The following is a 17,379-nucleotide window of genomic DNA, read 5'->3' on the forward strand; positions in this document are numbered from 1 at the left end:
TATTCTTTCACATATGTTAGTGCTTCTGTGTTGGGTGCATATATATTTAGAATGGTTATATCCTCTTGTTGGACTGACCCCTTTATCATTATATAATGTCCTTCTCTATCTCTTATTACTTTCTTTGCTTTGAAGTCTATTTTGTCTGGTACAAGTACTGCAGCACCTGCTTTTTTCTCCCTTTTGTTTGCATGAAATATCATTTTCCATCCCTTCACTTTTAGTCTGTGTATGTCTTTGGGTTTGAGATGAGTCTCTTGTAAGCAGCATATAGATGAGTCTTGCTTTTTATCCATTCTATTACTCTGTTTTTTGATTGGTGCATTCAGTCCAATTACATTTAGGGTGATAATTAATAGATATGTACTTATTGCCATTGCAGGCTTTGGATTTGTGATTACCAAAGATTGAAGGGTAGCTTCTTTCTTATCTAACCATCTAAGTTTAATTTACTTATTATGCTATTATAAACACAGTCTGATGGTTCTTTATTTCTGTCCCTTCTTATTCTTCCCTCTCCACTCTTTATATGTTAGATGTTTAATTCTGTACTGTTTTATGTTTCTCTTGACTGCTTTTGTGGAGAGCTTATTTTATCTTTTGCCTTTAGTTAGTATTTGGTTGGTCTGCTTTCTTTGCTGTGATTTTGTTTTCTTTGGTGGCATCTGTTTAGCCTTAGGGGTACTTCCATGTACAGCAGTCCCTTTAAAATACACTTTAGAGGTGGTCTGTGGGGGGTGAATTCCCCCAACCTTTGCTTATCTGGGAATGGCTTAATCCCTCCTTCAAATTTAAATAATAATCTTGCTGGATACAGTATTCTTGATTCAACGCCCTTCTGTTTCATTGCATTAAATATATCATGCCATTCTCTTCTGGCCTGTAAGGTTTCTGGTGAGAAGTCTGATGATAGCCTGATGGGTTTTCCTTTGTAGGTGATCTTTTTTTCTCTCTCTGACTGCCTTTAATACTCTGTCCTTGTCTTTGATCTTTGCTGTTGTCATTATTATGTATCTTGGACCCTCCTTGGGTCCCTTGTGTTGTGAGATCTGTGGGCTTCCATGGTCTGAGAGACTATTTCCTTCCCCAGCTTGGGGATGTTTTCATCAGTTATTTCTTCAAAGACTTTCTATCCCTTCTTTCTTTCTTCTTCTTCTGGTACCCCTATAATGTGATTATTGTTCCATTTAGATTGGTCACACAGTTCTCTTAATATTCTTTCATTCCTAGAGATCCTTTTATCTCTCTCTGCCTCAGCTTCTCTGTATTCCTGTTCTATGATTTCTATTCCATTAACAGTCTCTTGCACCTCATCCAGTCTGCTCTTAAATCCTTACATTGTTTGTTTTATTTCTGTTATCTCCCTCCATAATTCATCCCTTAGCTCTTGCATATTTTTCTGCAGCTCTATCAGCATGGTTATGACTTTTATTTTGAATTCTTTTTCAGGAAGGTTGGTTATATCGGTCTCACCAGGCTCTCTCTCTGGCATTTGAGTGATTTTGGACTGGACCAGGTTCTTCTGCCTTTTCATGATGATAGGAGTAATCTCCAGCAATTGGTGTATGTGTCAGCTGGAAGAACAATGTCCCTTGCTGCCTGCTGGTCACCTTGCCCTTCTCCATTGCCTGTGCCAGTTAAGCATACACAGAAAGCAGTCTCTGGGTTAATCCCCTGAGTTTCCATGGGCAGGGCAGCCCTTGGGATAGCCTAGGGCACTGCCAGGGGTCACAGGCACGCAGTGTGTGTTCTCCTGCGAGAATAGTGCCCCTTCGTGCCTTCTGGACTTTGTGCCAGCTTCCTCTGCATTTGCTGGGCAGCTGAGCACAAGGGGCAGGCTCTGGGTCTGGCCCAGTTAGCTATGCACTGGAAGAAGACTGTGTGTGGTTGCTGTGGGAGGGGCTGCTCCTCAGCTGGTCTGCAGCAATGGTGGGTCAGCCAGTTTGCTTGCAGTGCCAGTGGGGGAGATTAAATGGCAGGCTGCTTATCACCATGAGGAGCTTCAGAGCTGCGTTGTCACCCAGGGTGTTAGGGCACCTGAAGTTCCTAGAGATCCTTTTATCTCTCTCTCTGCCTCAGCTTCTCTGTATTCCTGTTCTCTGATTTCTATTCCATTAACAGTCTCTCACACCTCATCCAGTCTGCTCTTAAATCCTTCCAATGTTAGGGCACCTGAAGTTCCTTAAAATTCCTCGCCTGCTGGGCTGAGTGTGCCAGGACGATTTTGTTCACCTGTTAAACCCTTGTCCCTTTAAGACTTTTAAAGCACCCACTTACATTTTGTCCCAGGGCAGCCGGCTGTTTGGGCCTGTTTGCAGTCTCAGTCTTGGATTTTACTTTTCATTTGCTCTTATATCCAGTACACCATGCAATGTGTGTCTGTGCTCCTGGTTCAGATTACTAGGACTGGTTATTTAGCAGTCCTGTGCTTCCACTCCCTCCCCACTCTGATTCTTTTCCTCTTGCTGGTGAGCTGAGGTCGGGGAGTGCTCAGGTCCCGCTGGATCACGGCTTTGTATCTTACCCTTTTGGTGAGATGCTGAGTTCTCGCAGATGTAGACGTAGCCTTGCTGTTGTACTGTATCCTCTGATCTCTCTTTTAGGAGTAGTTGTATTTGCTATATTTTCAAAATATATATGGTTTTTGGAGGAGATTTCTGCCACCCTACTCATGCCACCATCCTGAGAAAATCCCTAAACCACATCTTTAGAAGGAGTTTATAAGCCATTGAGAAGCAGAGTTGCTAATTATGGATGAATGTGAAAGGTACTTTTATTTCATGTAATATGGCCTCGTATGCATTAATTACAGTACAAGTAACCTTAACTCCAAGGCAGGGAGTTAACATGACAGATATTTTAAATTCAAGGATAATAAAAATACCCCTTCAATAGAGTTCTATCATCACCAGTAAATCAACACTCACTAGTCTCCTATTAACTAATTGGTAATTAACCATTTCCAAAAGTAAGTTTGTTGTGGAAATTAATGTAGCTATGACTTAAATGGGATGGCTTTTGGTTCAAAATGGGAAAAGGATGCAATTTTTTTTGTTGTTTTGAATAAGATATCATTAATATATAATTTTTCTAAAGTATGAATATTTTACATTAAGTTAATACAGAGTGAAGGAGGGAGAAATCTGTAGATGCCCTTAAACAACTATTACTTTAGCAAATCTGTGTGATTCCAATAAAAATTACCACCTCAATTTTAAAAATCACTGTTTAATGCTTTATGTTATACCTTAGTTTAAATTTGTGATAAAAATATTGGTTTAGGTTCATATGTGTTGAGAAGTAAATAACACATTATAGGATTATACACTAACTTAATGTAGGGCTGATAAATACAATATAAATTTCTATAATCATAATCATCTTCCTATATTTATATCCTGCTCCTACTGCGATGAATCTCTGGTTACATTTACATATTGAATTACAAAGTTAAAACTAATGATGGGATCAATTATGCCCCATACTGAGCTGTGCACTTTGGAATGACTTTGAGAAAACAGAGGGTCAAAAAAAAAAAAGAGCATCCACAGTGTACAGTGCTTGCAAGATTAGGTGAACAGATAAGCAAAGGAAGAACTGTAATGGACAATAATTTGTGTTTGTCAAAGAAATCAGGCTTTTATTGGTCTAAAATCTGAAATACATTTTTAATACTAACATTTATGAGAATTGGAAAATATATAGGCCAGGTTTCAGAAGTTGCTAAATGGTTTATTTCAGGTAGATACAAAACAATCACATGTAATTTGAATCCCTTTATGATCCTGTTTATTTGTTCTTGTAATTCTTTTGGCGTGCTATCTGCTGTATCTCAGTTGAAATATCTGCCCCATGTTTGCTATGTCATGTTTGCAAAGTTTGACAGGGTGTTTTTTCTCCTTTCCTAGTTGCATAATAAGTGTGCTTCTCATCTAAAACCTGAATGTGACTGTGGACCTTTGAAGGACCATATTTTACCACCGACAACAATCTGTCCAGTGGTCCTGGTGAGTTTTTCCTTCTCATCATTTTGCTGTAACTTGGGGTTTCTATGACTGACTAATACACTGTGCCACTAAAAGCTTCCTGAGCTAATTTTCCATTGATAAAGGCAGAACTCTTTAGATATAAAATCATTACTTCAGAGGGGACATCTTTGTCCACTATATTTCCTTTTTCCTTCATGGCAAAATAAATGTTCTACTAAGGTATGCTCTAACTGAAGCTGACTCAGGTTTTAACACTTAGTCATGCTGTACTTACCAGAAATTGTATGGCAGGGCACTTCTACATTTTACATGTTTTATAGATCTAGCTTCCCAGAATAATGAAGTTATTCTTATGGGCAGTTTTGCTGGGGATGCACATTATATATCTGCAAAGTTGAGGCCTCTCATTTAGGTCAGAGGCTACCTAGCAAGAGGATACATGCCTTGAAAAAAGCTATGTGCTGCCATTCGTGTATTTTATTTTTTATTAGTGAACAATAACTACCTAAGTGAAATAATGACTTAATTGATATGCAAGTGAAAAACATTTAAGGTAATCCTGAAAAGAATAAATCTTGATACATATAGAAGCAAATATTCAAAGGTACATTTCTAAGTCCAAGTTATTTCTAAGATGAAGCAGTTATTTTATAAAATGAACTATTTTATATCCATAACTCAGATCTCATTTTTAAAAACAGCATGGAAATTAAATGGCTGGAACTTCAGCTTGATATAATAAAAATACAACAACTAAGAAATGTTAGACAAATACTTTTCTAAAGGTCAACATAGAAATTAATCAAATTACTCAATTTGCACCCACTTATGATTCATTTTGTAATTATCTCTAAAATACTGGCTGTATTTTAAATGCCTTTATTTAAAAAATATTTAAAACTGTTCATTTTCTCAACTACTAATAAAGAGCAAAAGAAAATACCTCCACATTGCTGAGGATAGCAATAACAAATTTTAAATTTCCTTTCCTGATGTGAGATATGTTAGACATCCTGTGGTAAATAGGATAAATTAAAAATAACAAAAGCTATAAAATATACTCTACACTTTAGATGAATTTTGGTCTTATGTTTATTCTTTTATAGATATCTTAGAAAGAATTTGCAGAATTGTTACATATTTTCATTCTTTTTAAAAAGATAGTAGTTTCATTGTTTTTGATGCATCCACGATCTCAAATTTTAACTCTGAGAAGAAATCTGATTATGTCATTCTACTATCCAGCTGCCTATGTAACATGCTACTCAATTCAGTGAGCCCGGTGACTACTTCCTTGGTCAATAGCGTCAACCTCAGATCACAAAATCAGACATGACGTGGCTTGTTTTTTTTTTTTTTTATTTTATCTTTCCTTTCTTGGGAAGAATCAAAGATACAAAAAACAATTGTTACATGAGGAGTCTTGTCTTCTAACAATCTTATAAACTCTTTCATCTTTTGGGGGAGAGGATTTTTTTTATTTCAAAGAGTTATTTTCAGTTATTAAACTTCCTCCAGCTTTAGCCATGATTTTTGTCTTAGTATTTGCTATTTTATCATTTTCTTGGTACTATCTACTCTGAAGTATTTGGCACTGTTCACCACTGCATCCTTCACAAATGTCTGCCTTTTGTTGACTTGAATTATACCATACTTTCCTGGTTCCTCTGTTTCTCTGAATACTTCCTTTTAATATCTTTCTTGGTTTTTACAATTTTATCCTGCCCCATATTGGTGCTTCCTGTGCGCCACTCTCACATGTCACAGCTTCCCACTCTTAATATACTTCCCAGTGGGATCTTGTTTATTTAGTTGATTTCATTACCATGTTAATTTATATTCAGTTCATCCTCTTCTTCTGAATCTCAAGCCCATAAAGCTCTAACATGGAAGGCCTATGTTGTTTCACATGCCTGTTATATTATTATTATTGTTTAATGTAGTGACAGTTTGTATTTACTAAACATGTATACTATACCAGCTACTATGCTAGACAGATTAATTCATTCAATCAGCAAGTATTTATTGAATGTCTAGCTTATGCCAAATAGTATTATAGGTAGGGGAGAAAAAATAAAAGGTTAAATGAAATCCTTGCCTTTATGGAGTTTTTCCTTCCAGCAATAAACAATGTAATAAGTAAATTATTTAATACCTGATTATATTAAAATACTGGTTGTATTTTAAATGTAAAGGACAAAATTCAGGCAGAAAAAGAAGAGAAGAAATCTGGGACTTCAATTACAAAAGAGTTGGTCAGTTAAGAGTTCACCAAGGAGATGGTTGATTTAATAGCTGAGGAATGTGAGGGAGTCGCCTATGTGGCTATTAAGCCTGACATTTGTGAAGGGCATCAAGGAGATTAGTGTCTGGGCCAGAGTGAGCAGGGGGAAGAATAATTGAAGAGAAGATCAATGATGGCATAAAGTTTTCATATTGTGTAAGACAATTTTGGCCATTGCAAAGTCTTTGCTTTTACTCTGAGTGAAGTTGGAAGCCAGGAGAGAATTTTGACCAGAGGGAATGATCTAAATTTGATTTTTAAAAAGCGAATTCCTGTGTTAAGGGGGCAACAATGTAAAAAATACATGACAATTCTATTTTGACAGAGAAATAGGAAGTTGGGTCATTGATGAGAGCAAGAATGGTGTGAGATGTGTAAGAAGTCTGGGGATTGGGAAGAAGTTATGTAACAGTCACCAAGGAAAGCCGGAGCTTAATGCATCAAGGAAATACCATGTAATTGGCAGAGAGTAATGAGCAGTCACTTGCCATAAAATAGCTTAAAACCAACTACTCTGAAATAAAAATTGAAATGTAACTAATGATTTTATACAACAGATATAATCACTGTTTGGAGGGTTGTAATTGTATCTAGCATATTTTAAGAATATTATCAAAAAATGACATTGCTTAAAATTTATGTAATGCAGGATTTAATCAAGATGTTCTGTGACTGTGTTTAGGTATGTATACTTTCTTAGAAAATTTTTTTTTAGCAAAAATGATTACAATTACAGTCCATTTACTGACCCATTGAAGAGATTTAGAGCTGTTAACAAAGTAGATTTCTTGAAGGCTTGCCCTTGTCCCACCTCCAAACAAATGTAAAGTGAATCCAATCTGTTCAACAGGGGACTCTTGATAAGCAATTTAATATTCATGAAAGGCCATTAACCCTTCCCAACTGAATGTTAAAGTAGATGTTCTGCCTTTAATGGACTCTATTAAAAAGTACATTCCTGGCTCTTGTTATAGATCACACTCAGAAATCTCTGCTGCCTAATTCCAATCAAAGGGATACTGCAAAAAATTGTAATCATTTCATATGGTACATGGCTGATGAACATGCAATCCACCCACTCTTATGTTCTAAATTTTACCCCTAACCAATGATAGACATGGGCCATGTTATTTTAGTCCTTCACAGATTTGCTTTAATTAAGTTTGGAACCATGATTATGTCTTTAACCTTCACTGAAAGGCATTTAAAAAAATCATATGAAATCCCATTGTAACAGAAAAAAGTATGCTGTTGGAAAGGCTGTCATTATCTAACAGATCCCTCTCAGCTCTGTTTATCATGGTTTGTTACCTTTTAGACAATATTAGTCTTATTACTGTCATATTTTATCTTCTTAGGAAGCAGACTTTAATTTATGCCCACATTTGACTATGATACATGTATATACATTATTTACTTTCTATGTGCTAATCTGTAACTTGCTATCCTATTCATAAATTTCTCTTCAATATAGTGGCCTCATTTAGTACCTAAAACTATTTTTGATAGTACATAAATTTATTAGATCAGAGAAATAAATGGAATAGGCTAGATAGAGCCCCTTGGATTCTTGGAGTGATTTCAGAGAAGAAGCTATAAATTTGATCAACTTCTCTAGAACTATGGTATAATCTTACATTCTTCACAAGTTTTATATAATTTTTTTATGATCAGGTAAACTGAGTCTATAGGAGTGCACATATTTTTATGATTCTCCAGTTCAGGGGTGGGAGGCAGGCTTTTATTCAATTAATTCTACCACTGTCAGCAAAAAACATTTGACATGCCTCATGAAGAGCTAGATTTTCAACTTTATGTTTGAACAGTAAAAAAAGCAGATCATCATAAAAATCATTTTTATTATATTTGGCTCCAGGTTTAATTTAGTTTTCTCTATGCATAATGTGATCATGATACGTTATTATTTAAAAACAAGATTATTATTCCCTAAATAAGAGGTTAATTATTTAGTCATTTTCTTTTCAATATATATTATATATATATTAGTAAAGCTGCTAAAACATAGGGGTGATATAATGTTGATTACTTTAAATTTGAGTTTATAGTACAGATAACTACCCACTTTTTATATACTGTTATGAATATATTTGTGAAGTATTTTTAAGGTTACTGATAATCAATGTACATTATTTTTATATACAATATCTACAGTGCTAGATTCCTTCTTTTTTTCTATTCTCTTCTCTCTCTTGCCTTTCTTCTTTCCATTGGCTTTTATTAAAGTCATTGGAGTTAAAAATTCAGATGAAAACAATTCTGTTATTTCCTGGAAATTAGAGTCTATCGGTCAAGACAGGCAAGCAGATTACATATCGTGATATAATAAATATTAATTTATTGGGGCTCTAGACGAAAGATCTTTGAAGTCCATCCTGAGACTAATTTGAAGTGTAGATGAAAACTTTCTGGAAGAAATGATGCTTGAATGGAATCTTGGAGAATAAATAGGGATTTGGCTAAGTGAGCTCCATATGATAATTTCAGTAACAAGAGAGTACAAAGTGAGAACTTGAAACTGTAAAATGTTTATTACAGGTTATGAATAAAGATAAGGCTTGCGGAGATGGATAAGGCAAGGTCTGAGACAGTGAAGTCTGGCCAATCTTGTCAAGGAGCTGGGCTTAGGCAGTATAAATAGGAGACTACATGATCAGATTTGTGTTAGAGAAGGATAATTCTGCTAGCAATGTGATTTAAAGTAAATTTAGAACAGGGACAGAGGAGATAGAGTATAATTATGGGATTCTTATATGAATTATCAAAAAAGCAGAGTAGGAAAATGGGGATACTTGGGGAGAAGGTTACAGCAGAGAGGAGGATATGAGGTTTGATTTGATTTCAGAATAGATTGGTTCTAGAGGATGGTCAAGTTCAGTATGCAGCCACAGTCAAGATGTTCTCAGCTGGCATGTAGAGGAAGTTCACTACATGTTAGGAGGTCAAGGAACTCTGGGGATGCTTTATTGTATGTGGTCCTTAAAGCCACCCAGGATAATTGTGGGGTCTTGATGAAATGGTTGCTATGTGATAGTAATGAAAAAGGGTACAGCGGAGAATTCCTAGATTCCATGAGCTTCAAATGTTAAGAGATTCTACTCTGGGTCTACTTTGGGAATAATGATTTTATTGGAAAGCCAAGACCTACAGAACTATTTAATGGTTCAGAGAATGAGCACCCTCTTTTCAGGAGTGTTATAGAGAAAGTGGCAGACATATTGTTTTTTTAATGTGAAACCTTCATAAGAGTGTTTATCAATAATACCTTAATAAAAAATTTTAAAAAAGAAAAGTTGACCTTTCTGCTTTGACACTGTTACATACTCAATGAACATAAAGATGTGAAAACAAAAAAGAAAGTGGGAGAGACTTATAAAGGAAATGATAATTTGTTTATTTTAAGCAAAAGTTTCAGAGACCCCAGTGAAAAATTTTGGAAATGAGGTGAGGTATGGAAGATTAATTGAGGAGAAAGAAAGCAGAAATTAGCATGGAATAGTAATAACCAGAGAGGATAGAGGCCAGAAACCTAAATTTCCAAATGAACTCTGGATCTGTGGGCAAAGTTGTTTCCTTCAAATGGTTACAGAATGGTGACATATGACTCATGTCCAAAGGGACAAAATACCTAAAAAGGCAGTTTTTTGGGAAAATATGTATATTTTTTATACACACACACACACACACACACACACACACAGTGTTGGGCAATATACTCTCTGTATTAGAATGCTGGCTTTTTCACTAGTTTTGTGATGAAGCAAGTTATTAACATTTTGTTTCTGTTTTGTATTTATAAAATGGAATTAAAGTAATTAATTCATGAAAATCACTTACAAGTAAGCCATTGTATTTAGTAAGTGCTCAGTTACTATCTAATATTAATGTTATAAATATTGCAATGAAATTAAAAATGTTAAGTTTTATCCTTTTATGCTAAAACCACCATTCCTTTATTAAATGAAATCTATAAAAACATAAAAATGAGAAAAAGTTAAAAATTTATAATCCAGCTTTAAAAGAAACATTATTGATAAAGACCACAGAAATATTTTCCTCTTGATTTTTAGATAATTTTGACATTTTTCTAATTAATCTTAATATATCATGTGACATCCTATTTTCACACTTAAGCTAATGTCATTAAATATTAATATATTTCCATATACTATGGAATGTCACTAATGACTGAATACTATCTCCTTAAGTAAAGATATCATGCTTAGTCAAAACAGTTTCAAATTCATTATTTTGTTGTTATCAATAACTATTTAGTGAAAATATTTATGAAGAGTGGCTTTTCCTGGTTATTCTGTAATCAACATTGCAAAGTATTATTTTTTCTCATATCATATTATTTTCTACAGATAAATCAGATTCCACAGTTGTTTAGTTCTTTCTATAGTACAAACACATTTCCAGATTAGGAACATAATGATTAGAATATTTCCTAAAACCAAAAACTAGAATAAACTATTAAATATTCAAACATTTCAAAAATTAAATTTAGGTGATTATCTCATCTTTTTAAATATACATAATATTATCAGAATATACAGTTAAAAGTAGTGTTCATTGACAGAAAGTGATATGACATAAAACAAAGAAAATATCTTCAGCATTGTGCTCCTTTTGGACTAAATCTAGTATATTCTTTCTGGAATATTTTCTATTATTACAATATTCTATGATACCTTAAATTAACTTTTAAGAATGCCTATAGGATAAATAATGAAGCTCATTAGATGAGAGAAAGGAAAATGAAACAATTTGGAAATTATATATTCTAAACAAATTATTTAGACTTGATTCAAATGGTTCCAGTTTTACCTCTTTCTTCTTCATTGTGACCAAAATTTTGGCCAGGTTGTCATAATGCAGAGGCAGAGATCTACATATCTCTATGTATAACACCCTCAGAGAACCTTATGTCTATATTAACTTCTAATCTTCCGATCTTGTTTTCCACAATTACAAAAATTCTACTAAATTATGCATTGTAGATATGGTGATTAAATCTTAAATAACAGTAGAGTATGTTAAATCTCTGCTTCTAGCATGTGTTTAATCAAGTCATTACTCAGCAATGTCAGAATGGGTGTTAGGGTGTCGGAGGGAGGTGTGTGGTTTCTCCTCACAGTCCAAGTATTACTGGCTCTTTCTGGTCTGTCACTTAAGTCTAACCAGCAACAGTCAATAAACACAGCTTCAGTAATAAACTCAAGGAGGGAGATATTTTAATTCTCTGCGATTCTGAAATTTGGATTTTTGTATTCTCCGTAACCTTACTTCCTATGCTAGTTATAGAGCTTCCAGAAATGTAGAGTCTGGTGGAGAGGTGTGAACAGTTTGCTAAAGATATGACTTGCTGCACTGAGCAGCAGCTTTTAACACCATTTCGGCTGCTTCACCTTTCTTTTCTATATATCTCTTTAACCTTTAACCACAGTTACTAAAAGTCATTTATTTTCTTGAAATTCTTTAAGTAATATACCATGGTTTTGTGCCTGTGCAATTTTCCTTTTTTGTCTAAAGAGTTGGGGACAAAGCACAATGTCAGTGCTCAATAAATGTTTCATCAATGTCGTTACTTAATATTCATTTAATTAATATTCATTATAGATCAATTCATAATTGTCATCATAGTAATGATAGGCAAAAAGAATCTCATTTTTTTTCCATATTTTGAATATCTAACCCAGACTCAAGTTCATGGTATTATTTCTAAAGGATAGCTGCTTTTTATTTATTTATTTTTTAAATGTATAGAATTAAATTCTGAATGTTCCTATATATATTTTTTTGCCAGTGGTTTTCTGTTTCAAATACCAATGAGGAACAAACTAAGCACTGAAGACCTATATTTATAAGATATGTGTACGTCCACTTTGGTTGGGCATAGTCCTCTTGTACATATACTTCAGAGGGACATAGTAGGAGAATGGGAAAAGGAGCCAGCATCACTAAGTGATAATTCCACTAACTACTCTTGTGAGATGGACCACTTACGTGTTACACTGTCCTGGTTAGATTGGTTTTGTTGATTTCTGAAGAACCCATCATTATGCTAACTAACCTAGGCTATATTATGTAGAACATGTAAATTTATAAACATAAATCTAGGGTCTAATCTAGAAAAAAGTTTGCATATTATAGTTATACTTTTTTCTATCTAAATGCATTTGGTAGAGTTCTATTTTTAGGATCCTAAATAATATTGTTAGTTTATGTTAATAGGACTGCCAAAATATTCTTATAAGGATATTTTATGTCTAACACATAGCTCTACCCAGAGCAAGTTATGATAACTTTTTAATGAAACAAACTTGTACCTGTCAATTTTGTCATGATTTGTAGAAAAAAATGAAAGACTGATATAACATAAACTGGAAGTTTAGTGAACTAAAAATTTGATGGAAATCTGAAATATGTAACCAAAAATGAACATTATCTAGAGAATTAAAAATTATTCAAAATGTAAAATCTATGAAATGGACTCAAACAAAACAAAGAATATCAGACATGCATCTGATTCAAAAGTGAGGATGGGAGATTATGTATTAATTAAATTATTTTACAACTGGTTACCATTAATATTCAAAGCAGCTGACATATACACTAAGCAGCAATATAAAACATAATAAATTTGTGCCCAAATCAAGTTAAACTTAGACATTCATGTCACAATACCCTAAAAAGTTAACAGAGGTAGTTTGCAAATTTATTCCTGAGTTTCTTAGAAGCCTGGGTAAATATAGGCTTGACAGTATTCACAACATAAAAACAAACCATTGAGTGAGGGAGGATTTAAGATGGTGGGGTGAAAGGTAAGACAGAGAACTCCTCCCAAAACCACATGCAGGATGAGAACATAGTTAATACAACTAACCCTAAAACAGCAACAGGAAAGAAGGCTGCACCAGACTGCATACAGACCTCATGAACAGAGCAGACCTCATGAAACAGGGTAACGAACCAAACCCTTGATATGGTGAGACCCAAGCCCTTCCCTGACCCCAGCTCACTGGTGGGAGGAAGACAAATGGAGCAGGGAGTAGGTGGAAGTCTACAACAGCTGAACACCCAGCCCTGGAGGCCTGCTTTGGAACATAAACCTACACTGTGTGGTGCTCTGGAGGTTGTTGAGGGTTGGGGAGCTAGGACAGGTGGAGTGCTTGAGAGACTGAGATTCTGGCCATTTGTGGAGGATGGGATCCACATCCGGCTGCTCTGGGACAAAGGAAAGGCAGAGGGCTGCTGAAGGGGTGGGGTTTGCATTGAGCTTGCTGCACGGGAGAAAGGATAGGTGGACAAGGTTGTCTGGGCATGCCATGCTCAGCAGGTTGAGAACCTTCAGGAGATTCAGACACTCCATCCCCCTGGTTGGCCACTCAGCTCTGGCCACCCCCCTCCCACCCATGATACGCAGCCTGTTGTGCCTCCCTTATGGCCTGCTGGCACAGGATCGCAAACTGGCAGTCACTGAGCTGGCATCAGGCCAGCCAGAGGGAGGACCTGCCTACAGCAGCTAGAGAGGCAAAGCACAGAGGTTTACATCTGTGTGCTCAGCCCACTGGCTCTGATACTGGAGACAGGCACAAGAACTGCTCCCCCACCAACTCCAACCTCACTTTAGGGGCTGAGCAGGTACAGAGACTAGAGCTTCTGGGCACTAGAGAGTGCCACATAGAAATATATGAAACATCAAAGGAACCTGGTTCAGACCAAAACCTCACAAACTCAAGAAAAAGGGCCACAGGAAACTGAACTCATCAATCTTCCTGAAAGAGATTTCAAAATAAAAATCATAAACATGCCCATGGAGGTACAGAAAAATAATCAAGAACTCAGGAATGAATTTAAGATGGAGATTCAATCATTAAGAAATTCATCAAAAATGAGCCATACAATGGAGGGATTTAAAAGCAGATTAGATGTAGTAGAAGAGATGGTAAATAGAATAGAAATTAGAAAAGAGGAATACAAAGAAGCTGAGGCCCAGAGAGAAAAAAGGATCTCTAGGAATAAAAGAATATTGAGAGAACTGTGACCAATCCAATGGAACAATATTCACATTATAGGACTACAAGAAGAAGAAGAAGAGAGATAAAGGGATAGAAAACATCTTTGAGGAGGTAATTGCTTAAAACTTCCTCAATCTGGGGAAGGAGATAGTCTCTCAGGCCATGGAGATCCACAGATCTCCCAACACAAGGGACCCATGAAAGACTACACCAAGACATATAGCAATGAAAATGGCAAAGATCAAGGATAAAGACAGACTTTTAAAAGCAGCTAGAGAGAGAAAAAAGATCACCTACAAAGGAAAACCCATCAGGCTATCATCAGATTTCTCAACATACAGGCCAGAGTGGCATGATATATTTAATGCAATGAAGCAGAAGGGCCTTGAACCAAGAATACTCTACCAGCAAGATTATCATTTAAAATTGCAGAAGGGATTAAACAATTTTCAGATAAGCAAAAGCTGAGAGAATTTACCTCACAAAAACCACCTCTACAATGCATTTTGAAGGGACTGCTATAGATGGAAGTATTCCTAGGGCTAAACAGCTGTCATCAGGGGAGAAAAAACCAAAGCAAATTAAAACAATTATTTACTATGCAGATGCAAAATCAAACCAACTATGCCCAAAGTCAATCAAGGGATAGACAGAGTGCAGAATATGATACCAAATATAAAACAATGGAGAAGGAAGAAAAAGGAGGGAAAAAAAGAACCTTTAGGTTGTGTTTATAATAACATATTATAGTAGTGAGTTAAAATAGACTGTTAGACAGTAAGGGAATTACCCTTGAACCTTTGGTAACCACGAATCTAAAGCCTGCAATGGCAACAAGTACATACCTATTGATAATTACCCTAAATGTAAATGGTCTGAATGCACCAATCAAAAGTCATAGAGTCACTGAATGGATAAAAAAACAAGAACCATCTATATGCTGCCTATAAGAGATTCACTTCAAACCCTAAGACATACACAGACTGAAACTAAAGGGATGGAAAAAGATATTTCATGCAACTAATAGAGAGAAAAAAGGAGGAGTTGCAGTACTTATATCAGACAAAATAGGCTTTAAAACAAAGAAAGTAACAAGAGACAAAGAAGGACATTACATAATGTTAAAGGAGTCAGTCCAACAAGAGGATATAACTATTATAAATAACTACATACCCAACAGAGGATCACCTACATAAATGAAACAAATAATGAAAGAAATACAGGGGGAAATAGAATGCAATGCATTCATTTTAGGAGATTTCAACACACCACTTACTCCAAAGGACAGATCAACCAGACAGAAAATAAGTAAGGAGACAGAGGCACTGAACAATGTATTAGAACAGATGGACCTGCCAGACATCTACGGAATACTTCATTCAAAAGCAACAGGATACACATTCCTCTCAAGAGCACATAGAACATTTTCAAGAATCGATCATATACTAGGCCACAAAAGGAGCCTCAGTAAATTCAAAAAGATTGAAATTGTACCAACAAGCTTCTCAGATCACAAAGGTATGAAACTAGAAATAAATTACACAGAGAAAATGAAAGAGCCCACAAACACATGGAGGCTCAATAACATGCTCCTAAACAATCAATAGATCAATGACCAAACAAAAACAGAGATGATGCAATATATGAAGACAAATGACAAAAATAATTCAACACCACAAAATGTGTGGGATGCAGCAAAGGCCTTGCTACAAGGGAAGTATATTGCAATACAGGCCTACCTCAGGAAAGCAGAATGATCCCAAATGAACATTCCAAACTCAAAATTAATGAAACTAGAAAAGGAAGAACAAAGGAGGCCCAAAGTCAGTAGAAGGAGGGACATCGTAAAGATTAGTGCATAAATAAATAAAATTGAGAAGAATAAACCAATAGAAAAAATCAATGAAAGCAGGACCTGGTTCTTTGAGAAAATTAACAAAATAGAAAAACCCCTGGCTAGACTTATCAGGAAGAAAAGAGAGTCTACACACATAAACAGAATCAGAAATGAGAAAGGAAAAAATAGTACGGACACCACAAAAATAAAAAGAATTATGAGAGAATACTATGAAAAATCATATGGTAACAAAATGGATAACCTAGAAGAAATTGACAACTTTCTAGAAAAATACAACCTTCCAAGGCTGACCCAGGAAGAAACAGAAAATCTGAATAGACCAATTACCAGCAAAGAAATTGAAACAGTAATCAAAAATCTACTGGACCAGATGGTTTCACTGCTGAATTTTATCAAACAGTCAGTGAAGACCTAATAGCCATCCTCCTTAAAGTTTTCCCAAAAGTAGAAGAGGAGGGAATACTCCCAAACTCATTCCACAAGGCCAACATCACTTTAGTACCAAAACCAGGCAAAGACACCACAAAAAAAGAAAATTATAGACCAATATCCCTGATGAAATAGATGCAAAAATACTCAACAAAATATTAGCAAAATGAATTAAAAATACATCAAGAGGATCATACACCATGATCAAGTGGGAATCATCTCACACACCTCAACAAACAAAAAGCATTTGACAAAGTTCAGCATCCATTCATGATAAAAACTCTCAACAGAATAGGTATAGAGAGCAAGTACCTCAAAATAATAAAGGCCATATATGACAAACCCACAGACAACATTATACTTAACAGCAAGAAGCTGAAAGCTTTTCCTTTAAGATTGGGAACATGGCAAGGATGCCTGCTCTCCCCACTTTTCTTCAACATAGTTCTGGAAGTCCTTGCCAAGGCAATCAGACAACACAAAGAAATAAAATGCATACAGATTTTCAAGGAAGAAGTTAAATTGTCCCTGTTTGCAGATGACATAATGTTGTACATAAAAAACCCTAAAGAATCCACTCCAAAACTACTAGATCTAACATCTGAATTCAGCAAAGTTGCAGGATACAAAATCAATACACATAAATCTGTTGCATTCCTATCTACTAATGATGAAATATCAGAAAAAGAAATCTGGAAAACAATTCCATTCACAATTGCATCAAAAAGAAGAAAATACCTGGGAATAAACCTAACCAAGGAGGTGAAACACCTACAC

At 35.3% G+C, this 17,379-nt stretch overlaps 1 protein-coding gene across 8 annotated transcripts in view; it reads left to right on the top strand.

Annotated features, from left to right (window-relative positions):
• Positions 1 to 17,379, top strand: part of DGKB (diacylglycerol kinase beta) — a 693,448-nt gene that overhangs the window by 210,935 nt on the left and 465,134 nt on the right. For all 8 annotated transcript variants that reach the window (XM_073238753.1, XM_073238761.1, XM_073238755.1 and 5 more), the window contains one exon: positions 3,909 to 4,007. In XM_073238753.1, coding sequence (XP_073094854.1) covers positions 3,909 to 4,007 — 99 coding nt within the window. The remainder of the gene's footprint in view (positions 1 to 3,908; positions 4,008 to 17,379) is intronic.

Source organism: Manis javanica, chromosome 6, assembly GCF_040802235.1.
Source record: "Manis javanica isolate MJ-LG chromosome 6, MJ_LKY, whole genome shotgun sequence".
Taxonomy (NCBI): domain Eukaryota; kingdom Metazoa; phylum Chordata; class Mammalia; order Pholidota; family Manidae; genus Manis; species Manis javanica.